Source organism: Fusarium oxysporum, chromosome 15 (genome assembly GCF_000149955.1).
Source record: "Fusarium oxysporum f. sp. lycopersici 4287 chromosome 15, whole genome shotgun sequence".
Taxonomy (NCBI): domain Eukaryota; kingdom Fungi; phylum Ascomycota; class Sordariomycetes; order Hypocreales; family Nectriaceae; genus Fusarium; species Fusarium oxysporum.
The window spans coordinates 2,066,935-2,079,183 of NC_031000.1; the positions used below are offsets into that span (position 1 = coordinate 2,066,935).

Sequence of the window (12,249 nt, forward strand, 5' to 3'; positions counted from 1 at the left end):
ATTGGAGATTGCCAGTACTGTGTAATATAGAGTCATTATCGTCTCACTATGCATTCATGACCGACGCTGTGGAATCATGACGTCCATATTGCATCCCGTTCTGAATTGAAATAAGGGTCCAAATTCCTCTCGTCTAGACCTAGATAGTTCAACGTCTTCAAACGAGATCATAACGAGTGTTGAATTACGTGTTAAACATTATGTCACTTCCCCTTACCACTGAATCATCTACCGTCATGTCCGACTTGAATACCCAGACCACTGTGCAGAATAGGCGCGGTCACGGCCCTCCTCACACCACTAGGCACTCCAAGGCTCAAGAGAAGGCACCCCAAGGTCTAGAGGAGAACCTTCCCGATTCTGTATGACAACTATCATCACATGCCTGGGAGCCTGCAGCTAATTATCTATTTCAGGTCCACCGCACCGGCGCTGAGCCTGGTCAGTTTATTCACAAAACTCACGCCAAGGACGGAGGCAAGGCGTCCATCGTGCCTCAGAAGCTACAGGAGAAGCTTCCTGAGAGTGTTGAGCGTGCAGTCCCTAACGCCATCCACAACACTGATGACGCTGGTGGCCTGCACCGAAAGCAGTAAATAATGGCTTAGGATTGGCAATGAGGCTGGAAATTTTAGAAGTCCAGATTTATCTTGTATATTAGGCTTAACTTGTGGGCCTATCCTGGCTTGGAAATATTATTTTAGGTTTTACCTGTACTACGTTGTTAAACCGAAAGACTCGGTTATAAATGGCCAAGATTGTTTTTTCCATTGCGAGTGAATGCATCGCGTCTTTGATGGCAAGGTCTGTCACACTAACGCCAAAGCTCCTGAATAAAATACTAAGCCTTCCTGCACCCCCTTAGCTCATAGCTGAGTCAACAATGACTGGTCACTGTATCCCATGGGTAGTTAGTGAGCCTCCAAGGCGTACCTCGCCCCACGTAGGCCCTGTCATCGTGACGGTACCTACGGGGAACCTAAAACCCCCTCTCAACTCCATGTGAGCGGCTAACGCAGCTATATTGTTCCTTAAACTGTCTCATTTGTGCTCCAGAGTCCCTGGATTATGCGCAACCCGGTGACCATGCTGATCCTCGAAGAGTACCTGATTCAAACACATCAGTTCACTTCCAATACGAAGAACCCATTAAAACGTACCTTTGGAGGATTCTTAACTTCTTCTTTTTCGGCGTCCTTTGCAGTTGTCACAATCCTCTCCACGTCTCCCTCGTGTCTACCACCACGGATCCGCGTCCAAACGTGATCGCCTTTGTTTATTGGCTCTGCGTTCTTGTCCTCGATATTAGAGGCCATTTCGTTTCACTTGAGAACGTGGAACAGAATTTGATAATTCCTAAGTTTTTAAAGAGAAAAGTAGTTTTTAGCTTACGGAGACCCTTTTTTATTATTAAAGATGAATATGATACCAGGGCAGTCTGACATCAGAAGAGCATTAATAGATTGAATAACTTGACGTCAGGGTCACATGTTAATTAAATAATCTTTAAGGTTTCAGCAACGATCTCCCTCGTATTAAGTATTTTGTGTGCTAGGACTGGAAGGGATCCCAAGTCCGTTACAGTACGAACCCAGGAGTAGGGGCCTTTTGCTACCGTATTCCACAGCTTAGTTAGGTTTGAAACAGCGACTGCATCTGGATGAGGTCAAATATACGACTGTCATCGAAAGTGCCGCTTCTACACGTATCATTAGACAGGCGGAACGAATCAAAAGCTTGCGAAGGACAATTTGGTTAACCCTATCTCCTGAGTGCGTGCGGACCTCCACTGTGGTCACGGTGAGGGGGGTGTGACCAATTAAAATGCACGAAATAAAAGGTACAAATTCCTATGCTAAATTAGGTGGTGATAGAAGCCCCGGCAATATTGCTCTTTACAAATTGCAACATCACAGGCATCTGAGGGTGGTCTGATGACGCACTGTTTCACTGTTGTTGGTCGCAATCTTAGAAGACCCCTGCTTGCACGTGACACCCCAGCTCATGCCTATTGTTTCAACAGAAACGCGGCGCATTTCTGTGCGGTAAAAGTGGATCCGTGGTGCAGGGATATTGATTGGCGGAGAAGCGGAAATGCGGCGCACTCCTGGTCTACATTCTTGAGTAGGATGGGAATGATGGTGCCCGACTCTGCGGGGTCGGTACCGTCATTGTGGTTGGTAAATCGCAGACTCAGCTTTGACGTCGCAGGTATAATCTAATACCGTCATTATTGAGTTGTGGTCCCTTGCCACCTCCACTCTACTACAGGTAGAAGTTAAGACAATCTCCAGTCTAATTTACGAGCAGTTGTACCTGCGCAAAGATTGACAAATTCCTCGAAACCCTTCGTTATATGTTGGATAGCCTGAATGCCCACATCGAATTAGGATCATCGCCTCCGGTCGGCCCCCATTAGACATCAGGGTCGATTCTGAATGTGTACACGATTGCGCAACTGAATACAAGTTTCTCGTGAAGATGGACATACCTTCAACGTATTAGCAGCACAATCCATGCCTGCTCATGATGTCATTCCGTCACTAGATGATGTCTGAGGGTGTTGAGAAGCGAACTGATGATACTCCAAGTGGCTAATACCTCTGCCCATAAATAAGGATTGCCAGCTGCGGCAAAGACTTTCACTAAACCTCTACGAACTCTTTTCAGACCGAATTTTCTCCAATTTTTGCCTACCGTCTGACTATTCGACCCAAATCACCCAGAATGGCTCCGTCCACGGTTGAGCTCTTAAGAGACAACGTTACGCCGTTCACATCCATACCCGAAGATAGCGATACGATAACGAGATACTTTGATAGTTTTAGTGACTGCAAGGTACTTCTTATCGGCGATGCTTCCCACGGCACATCCGAGTTCTACTCAGTCCGCGCTGAGCTCACGAAGTATATGATCGTGAACCATGGCTTCAACATTGTCGCTGTTGAAGCTGACTGGCCCGACGCCGAAGATGTTGACCGATACGCCAGGCGTCGACCAGGGCCAGGTCAGGGAACCGCTGAAACTCTTCAGATGGCGAACAAAGAAGGAAGAGAGCCAGCTTTCTTGCGATTTCCGACGTGGATGTGGCGCAACATGGAAGTTCACGACTTTGTGGAATGGCTACGAGATTACAACAAGGGTCGGGAGATCCGCGAGGCAACGGGGTTTTACGGGTTGGACCTATACTCTATGGGAACCTCGATGAGGGCTGTGGTCGACTATCTTGCTACCGTGGACAAGGACATGGCAGACGTGGCACGGCAACGATACGGCAACCTCATGAGCTGGGCTCAAGATCCCCATGAGTACGGACTTGAGGTGTTGACGACGGCTTTTCAAGGTTATGAAGACGACGTAATGGATATGCTACAGGATCTCCTCAAAAAGCGCATCGAGTACTCTGCGGCTCGTGGAGACGGTATCGAGTTTCACAGCGGAGAACAGAATGCGAGAGTTGTCAAGGGTACGCTCCTCTGAGATGGGTTGTTCTAACAACAGCTGCTAACATATAACTAGATGCCGAATACTACTACAAGGAGATGTACCACGGTCGACACGAAAGCTGGAATCTTCGCGATACCCACATGTTTCAGACCCTTGTTCGAATCCTCAAGCATCGCGGCGACAAGTCCAAGGCCATCGTATGGGCTCACAACAGTCACATCGGCGACGCCCGCGCCACCAGCATGGGCTGGTCCCGAGGCGAGCTCAATATTGGCCAGCTGTGCAAGGAGACGTACGGAGCAAAGGCTCTCAATATTGGTACCGGTACCAACACTGGTACCGTTGCTGCTGCGAAGCGCTGGGACGGTGATATGCAAGTTATGGGAATCCGACCGGGACTTCCGGACAGCTACGAGGAGCTGATGCATGCCACGGGTATTAAGAACTTTGTCTTGGATCTACGCAAGAAAAATTGTGATGCGCGGTTGCGAAAGGCGCTGAGTGAGCGCCGTCTGGAGAGGTTCATTGGCGTGCTATACAAGCCTGCTACGGAGAAGGCGTCGCATTATTCGTCTGCTATCCTGCCGGAACAGTTTGATGGCTTTATCTGGTTTGACGAGTCACGGCATGTTGGAACACTTGAGGTCCATCAGCCTAAGTCGCCTCTCGAGTATCATGAGACTTGGCCCTTTGGATTGTAAAGTAGTTCAGATTGCAAAGACAACTCATGGCCAGCTTTCAAAGTCAATTGAATGTTTTGCCGGCGAGCAACTGGGATGGATGGCTTCTCGGCCAGCTCGAGAACCAAGGATGGGAACCACACAACGTACTTCAATATATTGAATGGATTGATGATCAATGTCAATTCAACTCAAACATCGAGGCGCCCGCTACAGAGGCGCCCGGGCGCGCTTTTAGACCCCGCGCGCCCGGACGCGCAAATTATGTCAGCATTCAACCGAGGCAACAACACAACGGCAGAGATCAGGGGCTGCCACCATGGCTCAAGCAGCATTCCCTAATGATGTGCTCCCGCCAGAGGGCACATACGACTCTCGGGAGGCTCTTCTTCTAGCCATAAACTCTTGGGCGAAGCCTAGAGGTTATGCATTCACGACGGGAAAATCTTCCAAAACTCCAAACGGCCGAGTGAAAGTTGTATTTGCGTGTGATCGGAACAAGCCTCCGCCAAGTGCATCTGTCGAACGAACACGTCGCACATGTAGCCGAGGAACTGGTTGTAAGTTCTCAGTACTTGCCAAACAATCTCTAGGGGGAAATTCATGGGTCTTGAGTCACCGACCGAGCCAGGAATACGCGCTACACAATCACCCACCAAGCGAAGACCCGTCCGCCCACCCAGCACATCGCCAACTTAAGGAAAACGATTTCAAAGCTATCTCCAGCCTCACGGCTTCTGGAGCTGCCCCTCGTGAAATCAGAACTTATCTTTATAATAATTCCGATACCCTTGCGACTCAGAAAGATATCTATAATCGAATTGCGGCAACGAGAAGAAATTTATGTGAAGGTCAAAGCAGCATTCAGGCACTGGTCGACCACTTGAACAGGGAGGGCTTCTGGTGCCGAGTCCGATTAGATTCCAATAATCGTCTGACGGCTATCTTCTTTGCCCATCCAGACTCTGTTGCATATCTACAATACAATCCCGACGTCTTGATACTGGATTGCACCTACAAGACGAATAAGCACGCTATGCCACTTCTTGACATGGTTGGAGTTGACTCTTGCCAGCGCTCTTTCTGCATCGCCTTTGCTTTTCTCTCTGGCGAGACAGAAGAAGACTACTCTTGGGCCTTGCAACATCTCAAATCTCTCTATGAGCACGATCTTCCTTCTGTCATCTTGACAGACCGGTGGCCAGCGGCGATGAATGCTTCCGCAACCTGGTTCCCGTTCTCCAAGGCGCTGCTTTGCCTCTGGCACGTCAACAAGGCAGTCTTACAGCATTGCCGGCCTGTCTTAATCCTGAGCGGCGGAGACCAGCCAGAAAAGACATGGGATGAATTCTATGCATCATGGCACTCGATTGTAGCCTCACCGACTGAAGCGATATTTCAAGAGCGCCTGGCCAGCTTCGAGCGTAAATACGCTGAGAAGTACACAGAGGCTGTTGGGTATATTAAAACATTCTGGCTTGAACCTTACAAGGAGAGGATCGTCAAAGCATGGGTAGATAAATACTTGCACTTTGGCAACACTGCTACCTCAAGGCAGGTTGCTTACAGGATCATGCAACCATAGAAGATAGATACTGATAAATTCCCAGGGCGGAAGGAATTCATTCCCTGATAAAATCACATGTCAAGACATCTACTCTGGACCTCTTTGATACCTGGCAAGCGATGAAACCTGCTATCACTAACCAATTAAGGGAACTAAATCATTTACGAGCGTCTCAACAGATACGAATACCGCTAGATATCTCCGGGGTGCTATTTGAGGCTATACGGGGCTGGATCTCACATCAAGCTTTACGCAAGGTCCAAGAACAACAGCGGTTAATTTCGGCACTGCGAGCTCCCTGCAGCCAGAGCTTCACATCCTCGCATGGACTACCATGTGCTCACACCTTAAAACAGTTCGAGGAGGAAAATAAGGTCTTATTACTGGAACACTTTCATCCCCATTGGCACTTGAAGCGACATATAGCTCAGCCACAGCCTGTGCTGGAACCCCGAGCAGCCTTGAGCCGGCTTAACAAGAGGCGCAATCAACCGATATCAAGCACAAGGCGAGAGCCGAGTGGATTTGAGGCAGTTGAGGCAACGAAACGACAGAGGGCGCAGCCTAAGTGCAGCAAATGCCACATATTAGGTCATATGATGACCTCAAAGGCATGCCCTCTGCGGTACGAGGAGATCTTACAGCCGTCAGCGGCACCATTGCTAGGTTCATCTAGGCAGGCAAAAGCCATGCCGTTAGCATCATCGCCGGAGCCAGGGCAGGCAGGGCCAGACGGAGATAGTTCCAGCTGCATCATCGTTAATGCCGGCGATATAGATAGCATAGCGCCGGCGTTGTCACCAACAGCACCATCGATACAGGCAGGGACGCAGCCGACACTAAGATATGATGACCCACGGGCTATCTACCAAAGATATGTTGCGGCTCGAGATGCTTGGTATAAGGCCCAACCCCGTGGAAGTGTTAAAACCAATCAAGAATATCGGAAGGCGCAGGGTCTACCTCTGCGATACGATAAAGCAAGCTACCAGTGGTGCCTTGACTGGAAGCAGATGGGCCAGCGCTGTACTATGCCAACAGGCTCTAGAGATTGGAGCAAGGAGGAGATGATGGCCTACCTGGATTGGAGCAAGGCAGAAGATGATCGGGTTGAGGCTCAGGTAGCTGCGGAGATGGAAAGCAATCCTTTTTCTGCTGGTAGAAGAGGCATGCGGGAGATCTGGGAGGCGGCGGAGAAAGATGGTAAAGAGCAGCAGGGTTTGTATTCAGCTAAGTAGCTTGAATTCTATCGTTCTAGATCCTGAAGTCTGAACGCTACGCGCTGATATCAGTATTTATTACGCCCGTGAGAATGGATTTCATAGGGCCGGTGGCTGCGCTAATAAGTAGCGGCAGCCCCTGATCTCTGCCGTTGTGTTGTTGCCTCGGTTGAATGCTGACATAATTTGCGCGTCCGGGCGCGCGGGGTCTAAAAGCGCGCCCGGGCGCCTCTGTAGCGGGCGCCAAACATCGAGATTTGATTACGTAACACGTGTTGGAAAATCGGGGCACCATAGGGACACGCCTAGGCGCGCCTCCACTCTTGAACGCGTAGGCGTGCGGATTATGTCAGCCCTCAATTTGTCCTGTCGAAATTGCGCTGTGATGCAGTTTTTACTTTTGAGAATACTATGATTTCAACTGGTTATGAATTCTTGGTTATCTACCGGAATGAATGGCCTGCTGGGCCTCACTATCTGCCGCTGCCGCCTCCCAAATATCATGCATACCTCTTCTACTGGAAAAAGGGCTGAGTTCCATCTCCGCAGCTACCTGAGCCTCGACATGGTCATCTTCTGCTTTGCTCCAATCTAGATAGGCCATCATCTCCTCTTTAGTCCAATCTCTAGAGCCGTTTGCAGTATCGCAGCGCTTACCCATCTGCTTCCAATCGAGACACCATTGATAGCTTGTTTTGTCGTACCGCAGAGGTAGACCTAGCGCCCTCCGATACTGCTGGTTAGTTTTAATACTGCCATGAGGCTGCACCTTGTACCAAGCATCTCGAGCAGCAACATATCTCTGATAGATAGCCCGAGAATCATCATACCTTGATGTCGGCACTATCCTTGTCTGTGCCGGTGGTGCTGCTGATGATGCTGCCGGCACTATATTGTCCGCGCCGTCGAGACTGACGATAATGCAACTGGCACTATCTATTACTGACTCTGCCTGCTCTGATGATCCTGAAGGCGTTGATCTTGGAGCTTCTCCTGCGTGCAAGGATGGTGCTGATGAAGATGTCGTCGGCAATGGTCTTGCCTGCGCCGACGGTGCTGGTGGCTTCAAAAGCTCCTCGTATCGTTGAGGGCATGTCTTTGAAGTCATTGTATGACCTATCTGGTGGCATCTGTTGCATTTAGGTTGTGCCTTTGGCCGTGCTGTTGCCTGAACTGCCTCGAATGCACTTGGCTCTCTCTGGGCACTTGATTGTGGTCTACTAGTACTAGAACCGGCGGCTATCCGATCGGGTCGATGCCGAGGCTCCAGTAGTAACCGGTGGACACCATGGCGATTGAGGTGCCAATGTGTGTGAAAATGCTCCAGGCGAAGGGGCTGATTTTGTTCTTTAGGGCCTTGAGAGTATGGGCGCAAAGGAGGCCGTGAGATCTGGAGAATGCACCGGTGCAAATGGGCAGGTGTTTTTTTAGGAGCAGCTTCCGCTGTTCTTCCACCTTGCGTAAAGCCTACTGTACCAATTACCACTGGTATTGACATCCAATACCAGTTTTGGTGGCCCGTGCACCCCTCTTTTTCCATCTGCTGCTCCTGGGTTGCAATACAAGATTACTTGGCCCGTGCACCCTGTTGACTTTACAAAATTCCTAGGATGTAGATGCTGGTTCCCCGTTGCCGCAAATACGAAACATCTTTTGGGTCATAAAGGGTGCGGCTGAAAACTTTATTGTAATGACTCTCATTTGGGAAATCAGCCATCTTAACCCCTTTTCTAACCATTCTATCAGGTTTAAAAACCCCATCCTGGTATCCATCCGTGCAATCAGTAAGTATGACAATCTCCTGGCCATTTTATTACTTGAATAGCGGTGCCAGTGGAATACCAGATCTAGAGAACATAATGGCCGATGATGCATTGTTCTCACGGTTCAGGCTATCTGTCGACCCTCAAGCTCAAGTACTTATTTGCTGTCATGACACATGCCGTTTTGCCCTCGCGCCTAGTCCGACTCAAGTCAGCGAGCATCTCCGAAGGAAGCACAATGTGGCTGCTACCGAGCGCCGCCAGGTCATGAATATTTTGGAAGCTCGCATTCGAAAACTAAGAGATCCATCTGACGCCCCCATCAGAGAAGATGGTTCATCCTATGATCCGAACCTGAATCTTGTTCATGGATATACGTGCAAGTTCTGCATCGAACGTACGGGCAGCTCTCAAAGAATCTCTCGACATATAGCCTCGAAGCATGAAGTGGAAAGGCTTCGTTTGGGAGTTCGAAGAAATGCCATGTACGAACCTGCGTTCCTGCAAGCGTGGACCAAAAGTCCCCCAGGGGGACGATACTGGATTGTCGAGTATCGCGGGATTACGACACGCCCTATCGGGGGAAAAGATATATACATTCACCTCCAAGGTGTATTTGAGCGCGAGCGACGCCTGCAGCAAGGCTCAAGCGCAGGTCAGGCGGCTGTGGGTAGGGATGCAGGGTCAGAGACCGAGACCAGTTCAAAAATTCTTACATCAACATTTACAGACCTTCGGCCCTGGCTAGAGCGGACTGGCTGGGAGGAGACATATAAGAGCTTCGACCGCGACTTACTGCGAAATTTGACCATTATGCCCTCTGCTTCATCATCATGCAGGGGCCTTGTGTTAGGTAGAGCCAGAAGTGGTACTACACATACTGTATTAGATGAAGTTTTGATCAGCTCTGCGGATAATGAGCGGAAGATTGCTGCAATTTTAGTGGCTGTGGATGTGGTTATGGATCGCTGCGAGCAAACAGCCCAGACAACAAGCAGAAGCCTTCTCTGCTGGCTACGTAGCGTACGGCCTCATGGATGCTATGCTAAGCCCTTTACCTTTGTCGGCAAGGTGGCTAGCAGAACGAAGTATATCCGGCTTCTTAAGCGCTTCATAGCTATGATATTCCGCGCTTTTTGCTTACCTACTAACGTTTGTCGGCGCCGAGCTGGTATCCGGTTTAAGAGATCACAGCTCAAAGCGATTACAGCCGTATGGAATCACTGTATTTGGGATCAGCATGGCGCTACAACCTTGAGTTTCTGGCAATCGGCCAGGGCGCATAGCGTGGCTGAGTATCAAGCGAGCTGGGATGAAAGAGCAGAGAACAGCGAAGAGTCCGTGACCGAAGATTCTGACGATATGGACAGTGTCTCAGAAAGCGGCGAATCTGAAAATGGGGATGAGGATTACGGATATGATAGTGATGAGGAGGAGGAAGCGGAGGAGCGAGACGGGGCCAATATAACAGCTAACGCGAGCGAAGAAAATACAGACTTGGCCGAAATGCTTGAGCGGCTGTTTGGGCTTATAATGGCATTCAGCACGGAGGAAGTGGTGGATGGGCGACCAGCTTCAACCTTGCTAGTGTACTTCAGTGGAATCCTTGGTTTTACGACTGATTCGACTGGTTTCCTCCCAGCGAGGTCATACACATCAAACCTCGCTGCACTCATCTACACTCAACGCCTCCTGTTCCTCGAATATGCCCTCCCTGCAAGAGCATACCTATTCCTTGGAATCACGCAGCGACCCCGAACGGGTCAAGTTGCACGGCTCCAAAACGTTCGCCAGAAGTACACAGTGCTCGGCTCACAATCTCCATTCGAGGAGCTTTTCTCCCTCTTGGCCTATGGCAAGGCTATTTCATGCTCGGAGACGCCTCCGTTCCTCCTGGGATGGAGCGATGACGGCCAGTCTGTATCCCACGGTGATTTGGTTACTATCAGCATGGGCAGCTTCCGACAGTTTCCACAGGCTCTGCTTGGAGAAGCTGGCCGGCTATGCGCAGAGCTGATGTACGACTGGCAGCCGTCTCTGGATCTAACATCTATCAAGGACGACCTGACGAATACAACTCACGGTTTCTCCTTTGTGACCCATCCACGGAATGGCTTAGTTGAGGCCTATCTGAAGCTTTCCCTTAAGGCGTGTACCAGCCTATCGAATCCACTCTCAAGGAAGGGTAGTTGGGACCGGAAGGCAGTATTTGCGTATTGGAAGAAAGAAGAGGCTCTGCGTGAAGTCCTGGCTGGTCTGTTGATGATGACAGGCGGTGGCCAGCCTCGTGGTCCTGACCTCCTTCACATTTTGCTGCGCAATTGTGGGACAGCGGAGCGCGGCCTCTATGTTTACAATGGATTTGTGATCTACCTGACTCGGAGCCACAAGGCAAAGCGATCAACAAACAGGGAGTTTGTCGTTGCCCGCTTTCTTCCTATCCAAGTAGGCCACCTTGTCTACAAGTACCTTGTGTATATTCGCCCCTTTGTCGATATGCTGGCTCGGGAACAATATCCATACATCAGCGAATGCTCTTGGTATATGTTCCGGTATAGATTCGAGCCTAGTACTACAGACAGACAGACAGACAGATCTATTACGCCCGGTAGGCATCGCCCATAGGGCTCTAAAAACTAAAAATACATACATTTCGCCAATTAATGTCTTGATCTCGCAGAGCCCCTATGTTTCCCGCCTTGTTCTTCTCTGTCTCTTCATTGTTCTCCTTCTAGATCCCCGTATTGGTTAGTGGTAGCAAATCAACTTGAAGCCCAATTCCTCCAAGTGTTCAGTTTCCTATCTTCGGCGGCTGAAGCAGTGTCTGCTATTGGTTGTACGAGGGGTACCTGTTGTTAGTAGATGTGTTTAAGCAATTTGTAGGTGAATAGTGTTGTCATGTCTGCTCTAGGCGACCTGTAGCGATCGCAAATCTGATCGTGGCTCGCACCGCTTCCATATTCGGTGCCCATTTCTGTCCATCCGACATTGCCTTGCCTCCCAGGTGAAAGGATAGATTGCCACGCTTTTCTTCTACACATTGGGCCATCATCTCCTTGCGCTGTGCTGTCCATTTTACGCATCGAAAGAGAAAGTGCTCTACCGTTTCCTTTGCCTGTCCGCATGGACATTCATCTGTTGGGGCTGCTCTAATTCAAGTATTGATTTGTATTTTCAGAGAAAATAACTAGTAGAGGCGCAGCGCGTCTACCTACATAGACCCTCTACCTTGCATCCCCTTGGATCCTGTTCCGCTCTTTGCGCGGGGCACTGCCGGTTCGCAAGTCAATACCAGTTTGCTCCTTAAGCCCACCTCCACAGCCAACCCAAAGTCCCATCCTCGATGGCCATCTTTAGGCTCCTGTCCTCTCGGTAGACCGACACGCGCGTCCGTCCTCTCGGGCCATATAGAAAGTGTCGTAACTGCAGCCCGCCCGCCCAGCCTTCCGTCGCTTCCATTATATGCCGCGCCCCGCAGATTGTCAATTCTGTTTCGCGCTACCTCGCAAGATCTGTCTTGCGAGGCCGACCGTGTCTCGCAGGAGTTTATCCACTTGCATCCTTTCTGTACC

General features: G+C 49.9%; 6 protein-coding genes across 6 annotated transcripts; 4 read left to right on the forward strand and 2 right to left on the reverse strand.

The window, feature by feature from the left end:
- Window positions 1–236: 236 nt before the first annotated feature.
- On the forward strand, window positions 237–596 carry FOXG_15556 (uncharacterized protein; the record flags this gene model as incomplete). The annotated part of the gene is made up of 2 exons (XM_018395653.1): window positions 237–362; window positions 417–596. 2 exons carry the CDS (start codon window positions 237–239, stop codon window positions 594–596), a joined length of 306 nt encoding a protein of 101 aa, XP_018255855.1.
- Window positions 597–1,040: 444 nt separating this feature from the next.
- Window positions 1,041–1,482, reverse strand: FOXG_15557 (uncharacterized protein). The gene is made up of 2 exons (XM_018395654.1): window positions 1,161–1,482; window positions 1,041–1,107 (listed from the first exon to the last, which is right to left on the reverse strand). The coding sequence occupies exons 1-2, from the start codon at window positions 1,314–1,316 to the stop codon at window positions 1,042–1,044; spliced, it is 222 nt and encodes a 73-aa protein (XP_018255856.1). The 5' UTR covers window positions 1,317–1,482; the 3' UTR covers window position 1,041.
- Window positions 1,483–2,727: 1,245 nt separating this feature from the next.
- FOXG_15558 (uncharacterized protein) lies at window positions 2,728–4,148 on the forward strand (the record flags this gene model as incomplete). Its single annotated transcript, XM_018395655.1, has 2 exons — window positions 2,728–3,466; window positions 3,520–4,148. 2 exons carry the CDS (start codon window positions 2,728–2,730, stop codon window positions 4,146–4,148), a joined length of 1,368 nt encoding a protein of 455 aa, XP_018255857.1.
- A 2,062-nt stretch (window positions 4,149–6,210) lies between these two features.
- FOXG_22054 (uncharacterized protein) lies at window positions 6,211–6,932 on the forward strand (the record flags this gene model as incomplete). The annotated part of the gene is made up of 1 exon (XM_018402436.1): window positions 6,211–6,932. Exon 1 carries the CDS (start codon window positions 6,291–6,293, stop codon window positions 6,930–6,932), a length of 642 nt encoding a protein of 213 aa, XP_018255858.1. The 5' UTR covers window positions 6,211–6,290.
- A 421-nt stretch (window positions 6,933–7,353) lies between these two features.
- FOXG_22055 (uncharacterized protein) lies at window positions 7,354–8,053 on the reverse strand (the record flags this gene model as incomplete). The annotated part of the gene is made up of 2 exons (XM_018402437.1): window positions 7,354–7,802; window positions 7,858–8,053. The coding sequence occupies 2 exons, from the start codon at window positions 8,051–8,053 to the stop codon at window positions 7,354–7,356; spliced, it is 645 nt and encodes a 214-aa protein (XP_018255859.1).
- Window positions 8,054–8,626: 573 nt separating this feature from the next.
- FOXG_15559 (uncharacterized protein) lies at window positions 8,627–11,302 on the forward strand (the record flags this gene model as incomplete). Its single annotated transcript, XM_018395656.1, has 1 exon — window positions 8,627–11,302. Exon 1 carries the CDS (start codon window positions 8,705–8,707, stop codon window positions 11,300–11,302), a length of 2,598 nt encoding a protein of 865 aa, XP_018255860.1. The 5' UTR covers window positions 8,627–8,704.
- Window positions 11,303–12,249: the final 947 nt, after the last annotated feature.

Coding starts and splice junctions, on each gene's coding strand:
- FOXG_15557 (XM_018395654.1), bottom strand. CDS start 1,316: ATGGCCTCTAATATCGAGGACAAGAACGCAGAGCCAATAAACAAAGGC. Junction 1,108..1,160: donor AAGTTAAGAATCCTCCAAAG/GTACGTTTTAAT, acceptor TGTTTGAATCAG/GTACTCTTCGAGGATCAGCA.